This window comes from Sinohyriopsis cumingii, chromosome 10 (genome assembly GCF_028554795.1).
Source record: "Sinohyriopsis cumingii isolate HCF-2022 chromosome 10, ASM2855479v2, whole genome shotgun sequence".
Classification (NCBI taxonomy): Eukaryota; Metazoa; Mollusca; class Bivalvia; order Unionida; family Unionidae; genus Sinohyriopsis; species Sinohyriopsis cumingii.
In genome coordinates this window covers 67,565,230-67,582,351 of record NC_142970.1, presented here as the reverse complement: position 1 = coordinate 67,582,351, position 17,122 = coordinate 67,565,230, and the positions used below count along the sequence as shown (strand labels likewise).

Below are 17,122 nucleotides of genomic sequence, written 5' to 3'. Positions count from 1 at the left end.
CTATCGTGTGCTGAAAAATGGCGTTAAACCCAACAAAAACAACAACAACAACTGTTTCCAGATTGATGTTGGTTACAATATGCGTGTATAACATGTGCTATAATGTCAAATTTGAAACATCCTCCTAGTGCGCATTGAGACAAGGATTGCAACGTGGACATGTAATAACGTTCTGCAAACATATAGAGCATAGGATACAGCAGTAAATATCAAACCTAAGTCTCATTCTTTCATCCATACTGCATAAATAGGTATATATGCACAAAACCTGAAACAAGCGACCACTCAGCATGTCTTTGAAGTATATCATTTAAATCAATTCCATTATAGAATGCTACAGCAGTAATTGTCTGCCAACTAAAGTTGAGTGGAAATGGGTATGGAATAAAGGAGAAAACGTAAAATACCCCATATATTCCCCAAAACGTGCATTAAAATAAAGAAATCACAGATCGAGGGACATGATCAAAACATTGCATATTTCCTGCACGTTCAAAGACATACATATTGCCATCCGCTGTCATAGTATCGCACAAAAGATGATAATGTAGTATACAATATTGTGTGCAAGATCTGATCTAATTATGATCCTTTGACGACAGAAAAATTAAGCAGGATGATGAGCTAGCGTGCTTTGCCCTTTGCGCTGCAATAATGTGAACGGTTAGCGAAAAAGAACAGTTTTCATTCATGGTGACATGTTTGATAACATCTAAACTCAAAACAACAATATAACAAATATTACTGAATTCGGTGCCTAATATTCGTACTAGATGTGGCATATAACAAGACCCATGCAACTGGTCGTTGCGTAACTATAACACCCGTTCCAATTCAGTCTTAAAAATTTCACTCGGAAATATATTCTTCGAACTATAGCTTTGCTCTGGATTATTTCGGCTAAGACCTTTCATGATATATATACGGTGGGAATTACACATTTCCAGAGTGACTCCATTTTTATACAACCGTGTTTCCATATATTTTCAGTTTGTACACGTACGCACTACTAATAGCTGACACAGTTTAGTCGTTTTCCTTTTACACCTTATTATGCTAGACAGTCTATTTTCTGAAAAGCTGTATCCTAATATTATACAAGAAAAGTCCTTGCGCAATCAAGTGATCAATTCATGTTAACGAATCGAATGCAAAATTAGTTCTACAATATTTTTACAGCCGGTCACAAATCAACATATCCCCATAAAAGTACAGTTATGGAAACAAGTATAAAACACCCGGAAACTGGTTTTTAAATCAGTCTTCTAGATCCTACAACATAAGAGTTATGAAACATTCAGCTTAGATGCACAATAAGTCATAATTCTCCTATACAGGAACAGATCTGAAAGGTTTTAAACACGGTTAAACTTTCTTTTAAAATATACATGCTCCTATATCAGAACAAATAAAATAATTGGTTTACAAGTAATCAAACCCCGTCAAAACATATTCAAACTCAAATGACAAGTTCGTGCCACTGAGGTAGGTGAATCGGCTCTAAAGATAATTCAGACATTTCATATTTAAGCGAGTGGTTTTCAGACCATATTTGCGCTTCTGAGTTACGAACATATGCATTTCAAAAACATTCATGCTAAAGATTCAGGATAAATGTACCCAAAATATATTTGTTGTTGAACTCTTTTGGTACAGAAATTCCAGGCCGACTAAAAATAATTTTGCTCTGTTGTGAACTGACTAATTGAGAGCTGTTTTTAAATATGAGTTAGGTAAAGCCTTTATCAGTGTATGTAAACTATTTCATAAACAGTGGTAGTCAAATGTGCATATCAGCTCCTAAGTGACTCGCACGCGCATAGACGCTGATGATTTTTGAATCAGTTTAACCGAGTTGATTTGGTACTGTCTTAATGCAATGGTACATGATGGTTAAAATGATACAGTAAAAGTAATAAGTTTCGCTACACGGACATGACTATGATTTAAAGCGGATTGTTAGTTTTATCCTACTGGTTGGTTCAGGTATATATATATATATATATATATATATATATATATATATATATATATATATATATATATATATATATATATATATATATATATAGTTGCCGTCATATTAATGCTTATCGTTTCCCTCCAATTTATTGCACAAATTATGAGTATCATTAGGGCAAGTTACATGGGTGTATATGGTAGTTTTAGTTGAAGGATTGTATGCGGTCAAATATGGTAATGTTAGAAACAAACAATACCTAGTTTACGTCTGATGCTGATAAAGATTCTGATCCATAGGAGTGTTAGTCTGCGTTTATCATCACTATTGTTTTGATAAACTATGGCTCTGGTGTACCAAATTCTTATATGGAAAATGCAGTCGTGTTGGGCCCTAGTTTGGGTGAACATTATAAATTGGCTGCGAATATATTTTGTGTTGGATGTTATTGTTTGCAAGTTTTGCACCAGGTAACAATTTTGGTGGCAGGGATGGAATAGCAAAGTTGTTGGAAATGAACATTCAAGTGCACAAGTACCAATGTTTTGTCTGTGTAGTGTAGCTGCAAATTGTTATTGTATATACTATGTAACTTTGTGTGGATGTGATTCCTGTTAAGGAAAGGATAAACAATAAAGGATTGAAATGACGACCCAAGGTAGCACCGTCATTGCGTACGTAATAACGATTGTTGAAGAGCACGCCATTGCAAGGTATAGAACCAGAAGGAAACAGCAAACACATTTGATGCAATTCACATATTTTGAAGGAGACGTCAGTGGTGAAGAACCATATGACATGGAAATAGAGGATAAGCATGTTGTAAGAAAACTAAAGAAAACATAGAGCAAACTAAAAACATCCAAGAAGCAAACTGAACGTGACCGGTTACAGTTAGAGAGGAAATGCGCACTTTTAGAGACAACAATTAGACCTTCAAAGTGAGAAGTTGCGAATGGAGCACAGCCTGAAACTTAAAGAGCAGGATTTAGATATAGATTTGGTGAAACATCAGAAAGATGTAAAGAAAAAGAATAACAGCCTCTCATTTAAAGTCAAACTTCAAACTTACAATAACCAAGCCAATGAAGATATTCTTACATTTCTCTCAGAATTTGACGCCGTTTCTGATCATGCAAAATGGGGCGAAGAAATGAATCCATGCAACTGAGAACGCTGCTAACAGGAGAATCAAGATATGTAGCACAATGTTGAGCTAAGAAAGGCCCTGATAAATAGGTTTGGGAAAATACATTCCAAATATTTTAACCAGTTAGTTAGCATAAGAAGGGATGCTAACGAAACTTACATAGCTATGATGTCACGTTTAAATCAGTATTTAACACAGTTCATTGATAGTCGTGATCCACATAGATGTTTATCAGATGAATATTTCTTGAAGACTCTGAGGCCAGTCCAGGCCCTGTGGATAAGCTGCAACATGGGCAATTGATCTGTTGTTGGTGCTGCTGAAGGATTACGTTTTGCCATCAAGTATAGCAAGTTCGACCCTAAGCACAGCCGACAACAAGCAAATAACAAAGCATCAAGTTCACCTCAGTCAAAGAAAACGGGCTTGATATAGAGATCCTATGGAAACAAAAAGTGCCTCGAATGTCATCAGAAGGGTCATGCTTTCCGTGACCGTCCCAGGAGAAATAAACAAAAATCAAGCAACCTACTTTGTCCAGAATACCAGTGGTGAACTGCTAATAAATTAACCGGGAACAGTGAACAACGAGGCGGTATTTTTGTTGTTAAAGATACAGGTGCAGAAATGACCTTGATACGTGAGGACCATGTCGATAATTCATGAATCCTTGAAGAGCAGAACCTGACACTCTGCACTGCCTATATATCGCCGTTTGAGGCGACACTAGCCATACTAGAATTAGACAAGCCATACTACAAGGGTAATGTCCACGTCAGACTGGTATCTGACTTGACAGCACAAGCGCTGCTGGGTATGGACATTCTACATAGGACAAAAAGGAATATGGTAGTAACAAGGAACCGGGCAAGAGCGCGGAAAGAGGAAGCAGAAAATAGTGAAGGGGAAATAAAAGAATGAACTGTAGGTTCATCTAGATAGTCTATTTTCGGACGAAGATAGTGCTCATGGTCCTGATGAGAACGAGGATGACAGATGTCATGAAGATGAGGCTGAAGACAAGAACCTGTCGTTTGATCAGCTGCAAAATGTTAATGTGGAATTGATTTCTCAGTATAAAAAGAACGACAGCTAGTTGATTGGAGTAAGAGGAAAAACCATGTCGTCTGCAAGCGAAGCATAGGTGTTGACAATGCTTTTTTCTCGCAGGATGGAATTTTGAAACGGACGTGGTAGGCTTCGGATGGAGACAATTATGGAATCCAGTTAGTTTTTCTAAGGCAGTTGCGTCAAGCAGTGGTGGAGTTGACACATGATGGACAGCGTGCTGGTCATCTAGGAAGGGAGAAAACTAAAGCAAGAATAACAACAGCGTTTCATTGGCCATGAATATTTGGGGGTATTCATAAGTACAAAGACGGGAACAAATATATATATTAAAGATAGTAGATGAAGCTACCAGATATCTGATAGCAATTTCGTTGAAGAACGTTGATGCCAAAACAATGGTCAACGCCCTAATTGGCCTATTTTGTCGGGTTCGTATACCTAAGTATATCCTTACAGACCAAGTGACCAACTTCATAGGTATTCTTAAAACAAACTATACAACATGTTGAACATCAATGTGATAACAACTTCTCCTTACAGGCCACACTCCAATGGATAGAAAAGACTGAAAAGCAAATTCAAAGCTGTCTTGAAGAAATTGTGTTCTATGAACGGTGGAGAGTGGGATTTGATGCTATATTACGCACTGTTTTGCCATAGGAATGTACCACATGAAGCAACTGGGTTTTCTCCGTTTGAGCTGCTGTATGGTAGGCAAGTTAGGCGGCCGATCAAAATTCTTAAGGATATATTCACCGGTGAGGGTGAAGTCATCTGAAGAACACGTGCTTTTCATTCGCCAGCGATTGGATGATGTGAGTTAGTGAAAGAGAATCTGACAGAATGTCACAAAAAAAGTAAAACATGGTACGACAAAAATGCTACCGAAAGGGTATTTAGGCCGGAAGATGATGTACTAGTTTTGTTGCCGTCCAATGCATCGAAGATGAGGGCTCACTGGAAGGGACCTTATCGTGTCATTTGTAACGTCAATGACGTTAATTACAGGATTATCATTGGTGGTAGGCGATGACAAGTAACCTATTACATCAGTACAATAAAGCTGTACTGTTATCAACAACTGTGTTTTAAGAATTTGATGGAAGAGAATTGATTTCCCAGTCCCGACAACAACAAAAAAGAGGTTCCATCCTTCTGGGAATGTTGGGCTAATATAGAAAATGCATCACGACAAGAAAAGGACAGCCAAATCGTGTTACATGGGATGAGACAGTGTTAAGGCATTCAGTGACTTGAAGAATGCACTTGTAAAGGCACCTATATTGATCAACCCTGTTTTTGAATGCCCTTTTGTACTGCAAAGGGATGCAAGTAATGTGAGCATTAGATCTGTTTTGAGTCAGTACAATGACAATAAGGACGAATATCCGATAGCATATCTCAGCCGCAAACTATGCCCAGGGAGCATAATTATTATACAATTGAGAAAGAATGCCTTGCAATAGTATTGTTTATATAATCTATTCACTACTACTTATGTGATGGTTCAGTCAGTCTTGAAACTGACCATAACCCGCTAACCTAGCTGAGCCAAAACAAAGGAAAAACCAACGGCTTCTGAGATAGTCTCTGTGTCTGCAACCATATGAATTCATGATCAAACATCGGGGAGCAGAGAATGCAAATGTTGATGGATTGTCACGTGCTGCATCTAAGACTATGCGGCTTAGTGTTTATTATTGTTTGATTTAATTAAGACCCATATGATGATGTGTATTATATCTTGTGTACTAATTAAGTACTTTCCTAATGCAGATCAGATTGATTTTAATTGAATCGAAACATTCTTGTATTAGAATGAATTGAATGCTTGAACTGTATGCTGTTCGATAGAACTCTAATTGACAGGGAGATGCTAGAACTTTTAAATTTAACGAAGTAAGATAATTGTATCGAACTGTATACAGCCAAACAGTAATCATTTCATCTCGCTTATCCATCCTTTATAACTTTGTTCGAAAACTAATGTTTTCTCTTAAGGAGGAAAGTGTTGCCGTCATGTTATTGCTGAACATTTCCCTCCAATTTTATTGTATAAGTAATGATTATCATTAAGACAAGAGACATGTGAGTATATGGTAGTTTTACTTAAAGGAGTTTAAGCGGTCAGATATGGTTATGTTAGAAACAAATGCCACCTAGTTAGCATCTGATACTGATAAAGATTCTGACCCAAAGAAGTTGGAGTCTGCATTTGTCAACACTGTTGTTTTGATAAACTATTGCCTGGTGTAAAACTACCAAATTGTTTCTGTAAAGTGCTGTCATCCTGAGACCTAGATTGGGTGAACATTAAAAATTGGCTACGAATATACTTTGTATTGGATGTTATTGCTTGCAACTTGTGTACCCCTTATATATATATATATATATATATATATATATATATATATATATATATATATATATATATATATATATGCATACATACATATACACATTCGTGTATATATAGCATACAAGTACATACATACATACATACATACATACATGCACATACACACATACATACATAAATACATACATACATACGTACGTACGTACGTACGTGCATACATACATACATACATACATACATATATAACTAAATGCACACACACAGTCGTACATATAAAGCATAAAAGTACTATTTATAAACATTTAATTACCTACCTCTATATATATGAGAATCACATGAAAAGCGCCGTATCTGTCCACCACTGTTCAACGTACTGCATACCACTAACAGAGATAAACATATATTTTTGATGATATAACATTAACCACCACCGGTAAATTAGACAAATAAATTAAGCACTATTTAGAGAGATAAACTAATAGTAAAATCTGATTTAAGTTACATATTTTCATAATTTCAGTGACATTACATACTGAACACAGCTAAGAATTATTAACATTTGATAACAGAAGGGGATTCAATTTACAATTAATCGTCTTCCAAACGATATTCATAGATGCATACCAAATTTAAAACCAGAAGGATACCCAGGATCTTAATTACGCCATCTGGCAAAATAAACTTTCTAGTTTGGTTAATTGGCGTGTTGGTGTTGCGTACAGGTGATTGCATATTGTTTACATAATATTAATACTTTCTAATGTTATATGTCTGCTAAGTGTTTATATTATTTCAGGATATATTATCGTATTGGGCAATAGATGGATAGGGTGCCACTCTCTTGGTATAATAACAGCATAGCAGTGAATTTAACAATATGCCCCGCTTTTAAAAAATATTTTTTCAAGTGGTATGACGAATGTAATGTCACCAAGTAAAATAAATGCAATAGTCATTAATATGGTTATGCGAATTTAATATAATGCCTCTTTTCAACAGTATCTCAGTAATGGTTATCATAAATGTAAGAGTTTACGTGATACACCTTTACTAGGACATACATTTGAGGAAAGGGGTATGCAATGTTAAAACTACATCTACTTCCCAATACGCCATTTAACTATCCTTATAATGTACTGAGCAAAGGTGAAACATATTAACCAAATGAGACAGCTGCAGAGCGAATACTTACACAAGCATAATATCAACAACGTTCGGCTGACCAGTAGTATGACCTACGAACAAGTAAGCTCTTTAACTATCACACAATTATATGTCGACCAAAACATAATACACTTTAAAACCTACAGTAGGATACTATTGTTAACACAGTCATGCTCAAAGACCAGCTCCCATTCACCTACTGAACAAGTAGGCGTGCGTGCCAATCCTACCGTTTTCATTGATGATATCATATATGTCTGCTTCTTGTGTGTGTTAGAATAATTTTACACTTTTCATGGGTCACATATTATTTGAGTTTACGCACGTGTCAGGTAAGGGTACACATGCTACCGCATGAAACGGTATACATTACTTAATGTGCCTGTTGAACAGAATAGACAGCTACATCTGGGCACATCCAAAAAAGTAATTCATGGTGGGTCAGTAAGTCCATCAGATATCCTCAAATCCAGAACTTAAAAGCTGACGAGATGTGTGGATATTGCAAACCATCCGTTCAGCTGCATAATAAACGAATAGACACTCAATGCATCTGATCGAGTACCCGGACGTATCGACAGTGTAATGCCACTGGATTCAGTTACACCAGATGAGAAATTCAGGGCGACTCTTCCCAACTTTCATTCACCGTAACCCACGCAAAAACTGTGTGACAATATCCCCTTCCTCACATATACCATAAAGTAATGTAGAGAAGAAAAACCAGCAGAGTTAGGTATACAATGTCATATGCATCTGCAAACCTACACAAAGGCGGTTTATGACATCGAGTCGATGTTCAATGGACAGAAGCACCAATGTATTTTGTCATCCTCTGCGTTCCTGAAAGGGTCTTTTCAGATCACAACACACCGTAACAGTATTCATCTTATTGCTGATGATGCTGATCCCACCTTAGCGGCGAAATTATAATAAGACGACATATATAAAGCAAATTGCTATCGGCGGGTGTCATAAACGTGCATGTGCTAATATATATCATCAGAAAGACTACATTTATGAGCACTTTTATCTGATAGAAAACTAACCAGACTCAATTTCCCGATTGCAGGCCTGAGTGGTCTTTTCCTAGATGCAGAAGGATGACTCGCCGAAGAAAAGCCGGCTACACCTACTATTGGAGAGGCTGAATTAAACAAGAGCAACATCAAGCTGGTGTTTCGCCTGAAATCAAAATAGAGCTACTTGGCAATATCACATACCTCCCAACAGTGAGTGAAAGACAAAAATGAAAATGAGACCCTTCTCTCTGGACAAAGACATGCAATATCATTAGCGAATATCCACCCACCATGACAAAGCTGGATGAAATAAAGGACTCATTTTATGAGGACCTCGAGGCTGTTATTGCACAAATACAAAACGAAGACAAGTTCATCTACCTTAGTGCTGACAATGCTAGAGTTTTTAAGAAAAAACACTTCAGCATCCAAAGGGCAGTCTTCAACGTTATCAAGAGGGAGTAGTGTCTATGCAACCTAACATAGTTGAAAGACTAATAGCTTAGAAATAGGGCAAATCAGATTCAGATCTCAGTAGACAGTACTTAAATAATACATTCCTATGATACTTGAAGATAATCGAAGGACCGGAGTCATGAGGAACACATACAATACCTAGTGATGTCAATGCCAAACTACTCACTGACAAAGGAAAAAACTCCAAAGACAGGTATAACACTTCAAAAGCATCTTCAACCAACAGTCATCATTAATTCAGGAGGCAAATGATTGACTATCCCTAATGGAATACAACATTTTCTTCAACACTTAATGAAAATTTAAAAGTATACAACATGCACCAAATAGCAAAGCAACTTGAGCTGATACATTTTCAGCAGATGTGTACAAGGTCTGAGGCGCTCACATGGAACGAAGCAGGCTGAATTTTCCACTCAGTGTGAACACAGAAATATATAGTCAAGGAGTTCACGGACTCGTCATTCGTCTACTTCAGACAGATAAAAGGAAACACTAGATCCTGAATTATCCTTTAGGGAATCTTATAATTGCATTAGGCATCATCCTGAACAATATAGCTCTTCTCTGAGGGATCTTGTGGAAAGGTTGCGGGACCACATATTAGGCGTTTTCAGCTCATTGCCTCTAAAAGAAATGTCAGGAGCATAATTCCCGTAAATAAGATTCATATTCCTAATTTAAAACTCTGTCTTTGTCAACCGACGAGGACTTTCGCAGATCGACAACCGACGGCTAACTGAAGCCAGTTTATTCATTCCAAAGAGACTACAGTAGAAGACATATTTATCGAAAGCGTCCATTTGCGATCTACTATATGCTGACTACTGGTCGTTGAATGAAAAGTTTGGCATTGCTATGCAAACATTCAGTTAGAGAACATTTCTGTTTAAAACTCAATGTCACAAAAACAGAGATAATGCACAAACATGCACACGCATATCATGAAGTAAAGTTTACCATAACGGTAAATGACATTCCTGGTAGTGGGCAAATTCACTCTTCTTGGAAGAATACTGCAACCTGCAGTCGACATCTACAACTTCGGTGGCCTAAAAGTAAGAGCGTCCGCCTTAGATGCAGTAGGTCGTGGGTTTGATCAAAGGACGAGTCATACCAAAGACTTAAAAAAGGCTGCTAACAGCTGCCTCGCTTGGTGCTCAGCACTAACAGGTTAATGTTAGGACTTGTTGGCCTGGTGTCTTGTTAATAAAACTAGGTCGGACATTATGGTACATGTCTGCAACATGATGCACCAGTGCTAGACATCACTGTAAACTGTCACTTTGCAGACATCGTAGCGATATGACTGAACAATTGTTAAAGCTACGTTAAAAATCCCAATCACACACACACGCAGTCGACATAGACAATGAATCAAAATGTAGAATTGCTAAAGCAAGTTCGGCTTGTGGCAGAGTACTGTCAAACTTGTGTGAGCCCAATGACATTATTCTAGAAAAACACTTAAGGTATATCGAGCCATTGTGATGGTGACCCTGTACTTTACTATCGGAACATTGCCAGTTTACAGGAGGCATGACAAGAAGCTGAACCATTTTTACTTTCGTGTCCTTAGAAAACTAGCAACGATAATATGGACGAACAAGTTCCATGACATTGCGGCTTACACTCAGGCAGGATTGCCAAGCATTCACAATATGTTGATTAAATCACAGCTGACGTAGAGAGGTCACGTGATTGTGGTATCAGATGAGGATCTGTCATAGACTATAATATTCAATATGCTGAAGAAAATATTTTTCGCAGTTCATTATCACAATTATTTCTAAGGAAAATGTTCTTCATCAAACACATATAATGAATAAATTTTACCTTGTGAAGTGAGAGTCAAGGTTACTAACCATACTATTGGTGCTGCAGAGAAATCTGGAAAAATAAGATCAGAATAATCACAGGCAAAACACAAAATACATCGGACAGCAGACCTTAATTAGCAAGTCCGAACAATAAAATTTACAAAATAAATAAATACATACACCAGTAAATAAACAAGCGAATAATTATTTCTAAGGTTCAACGCGAACTGTGTATCACGTAAGGCAGATTAATGATGTACTTTTAAGCCCATCATAGTTTTCTAAATGAATGTGTTCCGTCACATAGAAAAAGCGATTTAATCCAAATTAATCCCCACGTGGAAATAAAAATCTGTATTAATAGTAAATACTATGAGTAGCCCATCAGCTTCATTCAGAGAGGAATGTGACTTTTATGTATTGATCACACATAATGAGCTTGATGCCCGATTAAAGGAAAAGATCAAGATTACATCATTTCCTGAATACTAAAAAATAAAGTCCACACTAAATATTCAGAGCTCATTTGCAGCGACGGTGTAGCGGTGTATATGAAATGGTGAACGAAACCAACTTCGTCATGGCTATCACAATGAATGTGTTTGGGACATATTCAGAATATCTTACCGGGAATCATTTTCTCAGCAACTCCTGGTCTCCTTTCGAGGATCTTTCTCCTGCTATTTATACTGTTAAAATTAAAATATTGACTTACACTTGCCGACCCAGTTGGTCGAATATACTCAAATGGAACACACCAATATATGAACTACTGAAAAAACATCCGTTTGGAGCTCATAAATCTGTATGTTATTTCATATTAACGCCTGCAATGACATAACTTAATATGGCCTTTACATATATATATATATATGTATATATATATATATATATATATATATATATATATATATATATATATATATATATATATATATATATATATATATATGTCGCACATGATTATATATACGACATCGACTTGTGTGCATGGAGCGCGTGATGTTAACGTGATGTGTTCTAACGACCATTGTGATCAAATATAATGAAGAACTTTTAAATAGTATCAAACTGACATTATTAAGTTGTATTCACTATTGAAAGTGTTCCATGGATTCCTCATTGTGGCCATAAACATTAATATTTTGATATTAAGTGAATATATACATACATTTTGGTGGTGTATTCTTAGTCGTGAGGATATATGGGCTCGAGTATGCAGGCAAGGCGATGGGTGCCGTTTACCCGCAGACCTGAGTACAAATTACAAATTTGCTCACCTGTATGATAGTATTATATGAGAAAGCTTGCCAGTAGCTTCTCGTGGGTCGGTGATTCTTCCTCCACTATTTATAGCCTATCGTTTCCTAAGAACTGGCGTTAAACCCTAAAACAACAACAACAATATATATGAACTCATTAAAGAAACTCAGATGTCGTGTGCATATCTTGCGTAGATTGCTTCTCTCGATACCAAGTATCATTGCAAAGGAAGAAATATCAACACAATCATCTCAATTGTTCTATTAAGACAGAAAAGACAAGAAAAAATACTTGACGCTTTTCCTAATTTTAGCGCAATACATCTAACTGTACTCGACGAAATAAGACATTGAACATTCACGCCTTGACCTGAATTTCTATTATCGTTGTATGTAGGCGACTCAGGTTATCATCGTGTTTGAAAATAGCCTTGTTATCTCGTGTCAGTAAAACCAGTTTAGATAAGTCACTTTTAGTACTGTATTCAATCCGCGTATATGTGTCTGAGTAACACAAACTCAATGTTCAATATGAACTTATATGATACAACGTCAGTCACTCTTTTCAGTTCATATTGTAACAATTGATTGCGCGATCACCTTATATGCATTGCCAACATGAAGCTGGCAGCAGAACCCAAATTTTGGTTTTCGATAGATTTTATGACATGAATTTGGACAACATGCAAGTTGTCAATGTATTTGAGACATTTTCTACTCTTGAATATACATTTTTTTATATTGATTTTGTCTTTTATCTGTCTATATCCCCATCCATAACGTTTGTCATCTTTATTTTTCAAAAATGTATCTACAAGTCACTGACGACAAGAAACCCCTTCAAATGGATATCAGTTGCAAAATACAACACGAATTATAGGAAAGTCAAATGTAAGTTAGAACTTTGCAGCTCTTAATCGAGGTTCGACTTCCTGTCGACTCATATTTTGTAATATACGCCATATCAATTGCCTTTGGACTTTGGATTTTCCATCTAACCATTTATAAGAAACAATAATTACAATATAATTCCCTCCATTATCCATTACTGACCTGATCGTGGGAAGCTAAATATGTGAAATAATTGCATGGTGTCTTATACTATCAGGAATTATGCATTAACACGATCGAACATTATTAAGACTGTTTATCCAAAGTAAATAAGTCAGGTCTTATTGGCACAATATTTTGACTAGTTTCCTCTGCTTCAGTATATCGCTGTCAAAGATTTAAAGATCGGGACAAACAAAGTTGTGTTTAGTATTCATTAACAATTCAGGAGGTGGATGGTAGAGCGAATGCTTGGGAGTGAAAACGTCGGACAATTACATGTCTATTTTGATTGGGTTTAGAATGCACCGGGTTGTGCGATAACAATATGGAATAAACTATTGGAGCATCGCCCGCTAATACACAATTCAAATATAATGGTATCGTTCATGGTGCTAATAGTGCAAGAAGAATACGTATTCTCTTTAGAAACCTTTAATTCAAGCTATAGAAAAGAACAATACAGCTGTCCTGAAGTCAATATATGCTCACTGCGCAAAAAAGAAAATCCCGTTTTATAAAGCAGTTCTTGTCAGGGGCTATCTGTGCAGGCTGGTACTGGATACTGAATATAAGAAATCAATGAATATGGTTGTCTGTTTTGCAGATTTAAAATTCATGCTTGTGCTTATACTATTTCTATTCAAGGCAACACAATAGTTGACCAAATCGCTGTCTGCACGCGACGTAGCATTTATGGTGTCACCTTTGTCCCTTATACACTAAGAACTAATCTGCATAAGGCAAAATGTGACGCAACTCTGCCAGGAAACAAATATACTGCTCTGTAGAATCTTTTTGATAAGACGCCTTCTACTAATGACCAGAGACTCCCGGGGCCAATCAAGTAGGAGCCTCAGCGATGGGGCAAGGCATTAGCTATAGCGACAGATTAAAGAGAAAAATCGTGACAAAAATATACTTGACGAGCTAACGAACTACAGACAATAACGCCAGCGTAAATGAGAGAGCGCAAAGAAACTTGTTAACAGAGGCACTTTCAGACTCAAATGTAGGCTTGGCGATAGACCTAAAAACAAAAAAGCCAAGAAACCAAAGCATTTCATGCAAAATATAAACGAAATTCACCCAGAAATAAATAGCGGAAGAAATAAAACATAAGCCGGCAAGACTAATATAATCTGCTAGGGTTTACAATGAAACAAGAAAACTCCAGTCAAGTGGTTACGTTATATATATCCCCACTCAGCGGCGCCTCGTGGGAGATAAATAATATAACCCACAACTGGGTTTTCCTTGCCTTGGTGGTAATTCAAACATAGATTATATTCCTATCCAATATTTTCCATTTAAAGTAAAATAACCCAGCACTTCCGTGATAGATTTAGCACATAAAATGCGTATTATAGTCATCAGGTACTCTTACTACCTTATGCTTTTATATGGCTCAAAAGAAGAAAAAAAACTAGAAACAAAATAGTTATAAGTGTTACGTGTTCCAAGTTGTGCCAAAATCTATATACCACAAGTTGTATTGCGAAACGTATTTCTTATTTGATGTTGTCTGGTATATTCGTGTGGTTTTGTGCTGTAAAGCAATTACTCGTTTTCAACATCCTCGTTTTCTAAATAGTCTTACTCGGCGTATGCCTGATAATCGCATCTTTGGTTCTCATCTAAATCGTACGTCGGTATCAGTCGAAAATAACTCGTGTCAGATACTACTGTTTCTATAACATACGTTAACTTACAGCTTCTAGAAATGTATATAAAACATATTTCAAAAGTTTACTAATAAGAAATTCTTTAGAAATAGAAAAGCTGAAAATCATCTGCGAAAATAACAAAACGTGTCTTACTGTCATCGAATTGTATAGATGGCTTTGTTATTTACTACATGCATGTACTCGGTCTTTGTGTTTAGTGTACAATGATACCAGAGATTATTTATGTATATTGTACAATATTTTGAAATAGTGAGTTCGGTTCATTATAAGCCGCACGTGCAACGTGCTTTCGATGAGAAAACTGATATTCATCAAGCGTACAGATCATGTGTGGCTACATCGTCTGTTTAAAATCGCATCACCGTAGGACGAAACCATTGCACACTGGAAACGTATTGTCTGTGAGCAGTCTACTTTAGGACTTGCATATCTTCCGCTCTATAGGCTTGTGAGTTATTTATTATATTTTGATGTATAATATAGGTTATAAATATTGTTCTATTAAGTTTATTTTGTATATATTCTTTGTAAATCCGGCTTGCGTAGTATAATGCAAGTATGATTTATTATTTTATGTGACTAAACGTGAGATGAGTATTAACGCCAAAGTTGCATTTTATTAAGAAACGTTTAGTACCATAGCATTCTTATCGAACACATGCAAATTCACTTCTAAACATGTTTAGTGCTTTGTAATGTTGTGCTGATAATGTAATTTGTGTAGATTACCGTATATAACGTCACTACGTGTTATCGTATATGCCAGTATGTATCTTAGTAAACAATATTAGATGTATTTGCAGCTAATCAGAGTTGACGGTTTAGCGGCTGTAGAGCTGACCATAAAACTGACCATAGCAGCTGTAGAGCTGACCATAAAACTGACCATAGCAGCTGTAGAGCTGACCATAGTGATCGGTTGAAGGCCCATAGCAGCAGGGGAGCTGACATTAAAAATGATCATATATAATGGCATTAGGTATTATCGTAGATGCCCGTGTCATTCTTACTACAAAGTGTTCAATCTAATTTCAGCTGATCAGAGTCGACGAGGAACCAGCTCTCGAGCTGACCAAAGAAGTTGACCATAGGAGCTGTAAAGCTGACCATATCAGCCGTAGAGCTGATTGAACAGTGGTTTACTTGTTGGGTAGCAGGTGATTAGACGATGCTGACCGAATGGTTGGCGCTGATTGACAGATTGACCAAGTGACTGAATGGTGGTTAGTGATTACCTGTAAATGTTACTGATTGACTGATCAGTGCTACTTGTAGCAAACTATTCTAATGAAGGAATGTTTTGTGTAATTCTATACATGTATTATTTTAGCAATGGGCTAATTTTTGGTTTGTTTATACCCAGTGTTTTGGGACTGTAAACATATCATACCTGTCTCATTTTATATTCTTGTACTATCGTAGTAAAGTACGTCATTTTTCACTATTTGAGTGCATACGTCAGTTTTACGATGTTAGGTAAGTATATCATTTATACTATTTGAGTAAAACACATAAATGCATTCGCCGTGTGAAATTGCTGTGAATGATTAACCTTTGCCTTGTACTATGTAAGGTTATTTGCTGGTATTTACATTTATGTTGCATTGCTTTGTTCGTGCGGATTGTGCTCATTTGTCCATTATTTGGATCTTATACGTATTAATCCTAATTAGTTTTGTATTCGAGTCAATCATCATTAAACATTGTATTTGTATTTATATCAGACATCATTAACCTGGTTATCTTGTTAAACTGATGTAGGTCTTCATTACAGAGCAACAGCAATGGAACCTGTAATCACACAGCGGCAATGGTTTACTCTTTGACAACAATAGTTGATGCGTCATATAATCTACTGTATTGAGAGAAATAGTGTTCAGGAATGATTAATTAGATTAAATATCTGCCACAAACTCCGCGGACACGAATCATATTTCATCGTGAAAAGGTTTGGAAAACTCGAGAAGAAAACCTTCAACTTCAAAACACTTGAAAAATATGTTTCGTTCTATCTGGGTGAAATGTGTTTTGTTCGCTTCCTAAAGGATATCAACTCACCACATACGACGTGGATTGGAACGCATAAATCTTCAGTTGCA

The 17,122-nt window shown here is 36.5% G+C and overlaps 1 protein-coding gene across 1 annotated transcript in view; it reads right to left on the bottom strand.

The window, feature by feature from the left end:
• The window catches only part of LOC149790325 (uncharacterized), a 39,240-nt gene extending 27,524 nt beyond the window's left edge, over window positions 1-11,716 (bottom strand). Inside the window, exons 1-3 of the mRNA XM_089972377.1 lie at window positions 11,651-11,716; window positions 11,040-11,093; window positions 6,855-6,923 (exon numbers count right to left, since the gene is read on the bottom strand). Coding sequence (XP_089828503.1) covers window positions 6,855-6,923; window positions 11,040-11,093; window positions 11,651-11,660 — 133 coding nt within the window. The 5' untranslated portion in view covers window positions 11,661-11,716. The remainder of the gene's footprint in view (window positions 1-6,854; window positions 6,924-11,039; window positions 11,094-11,650) is intronic.
• Window positions 11,717-17,122: the final 5,406 nt, after the last annotated feature.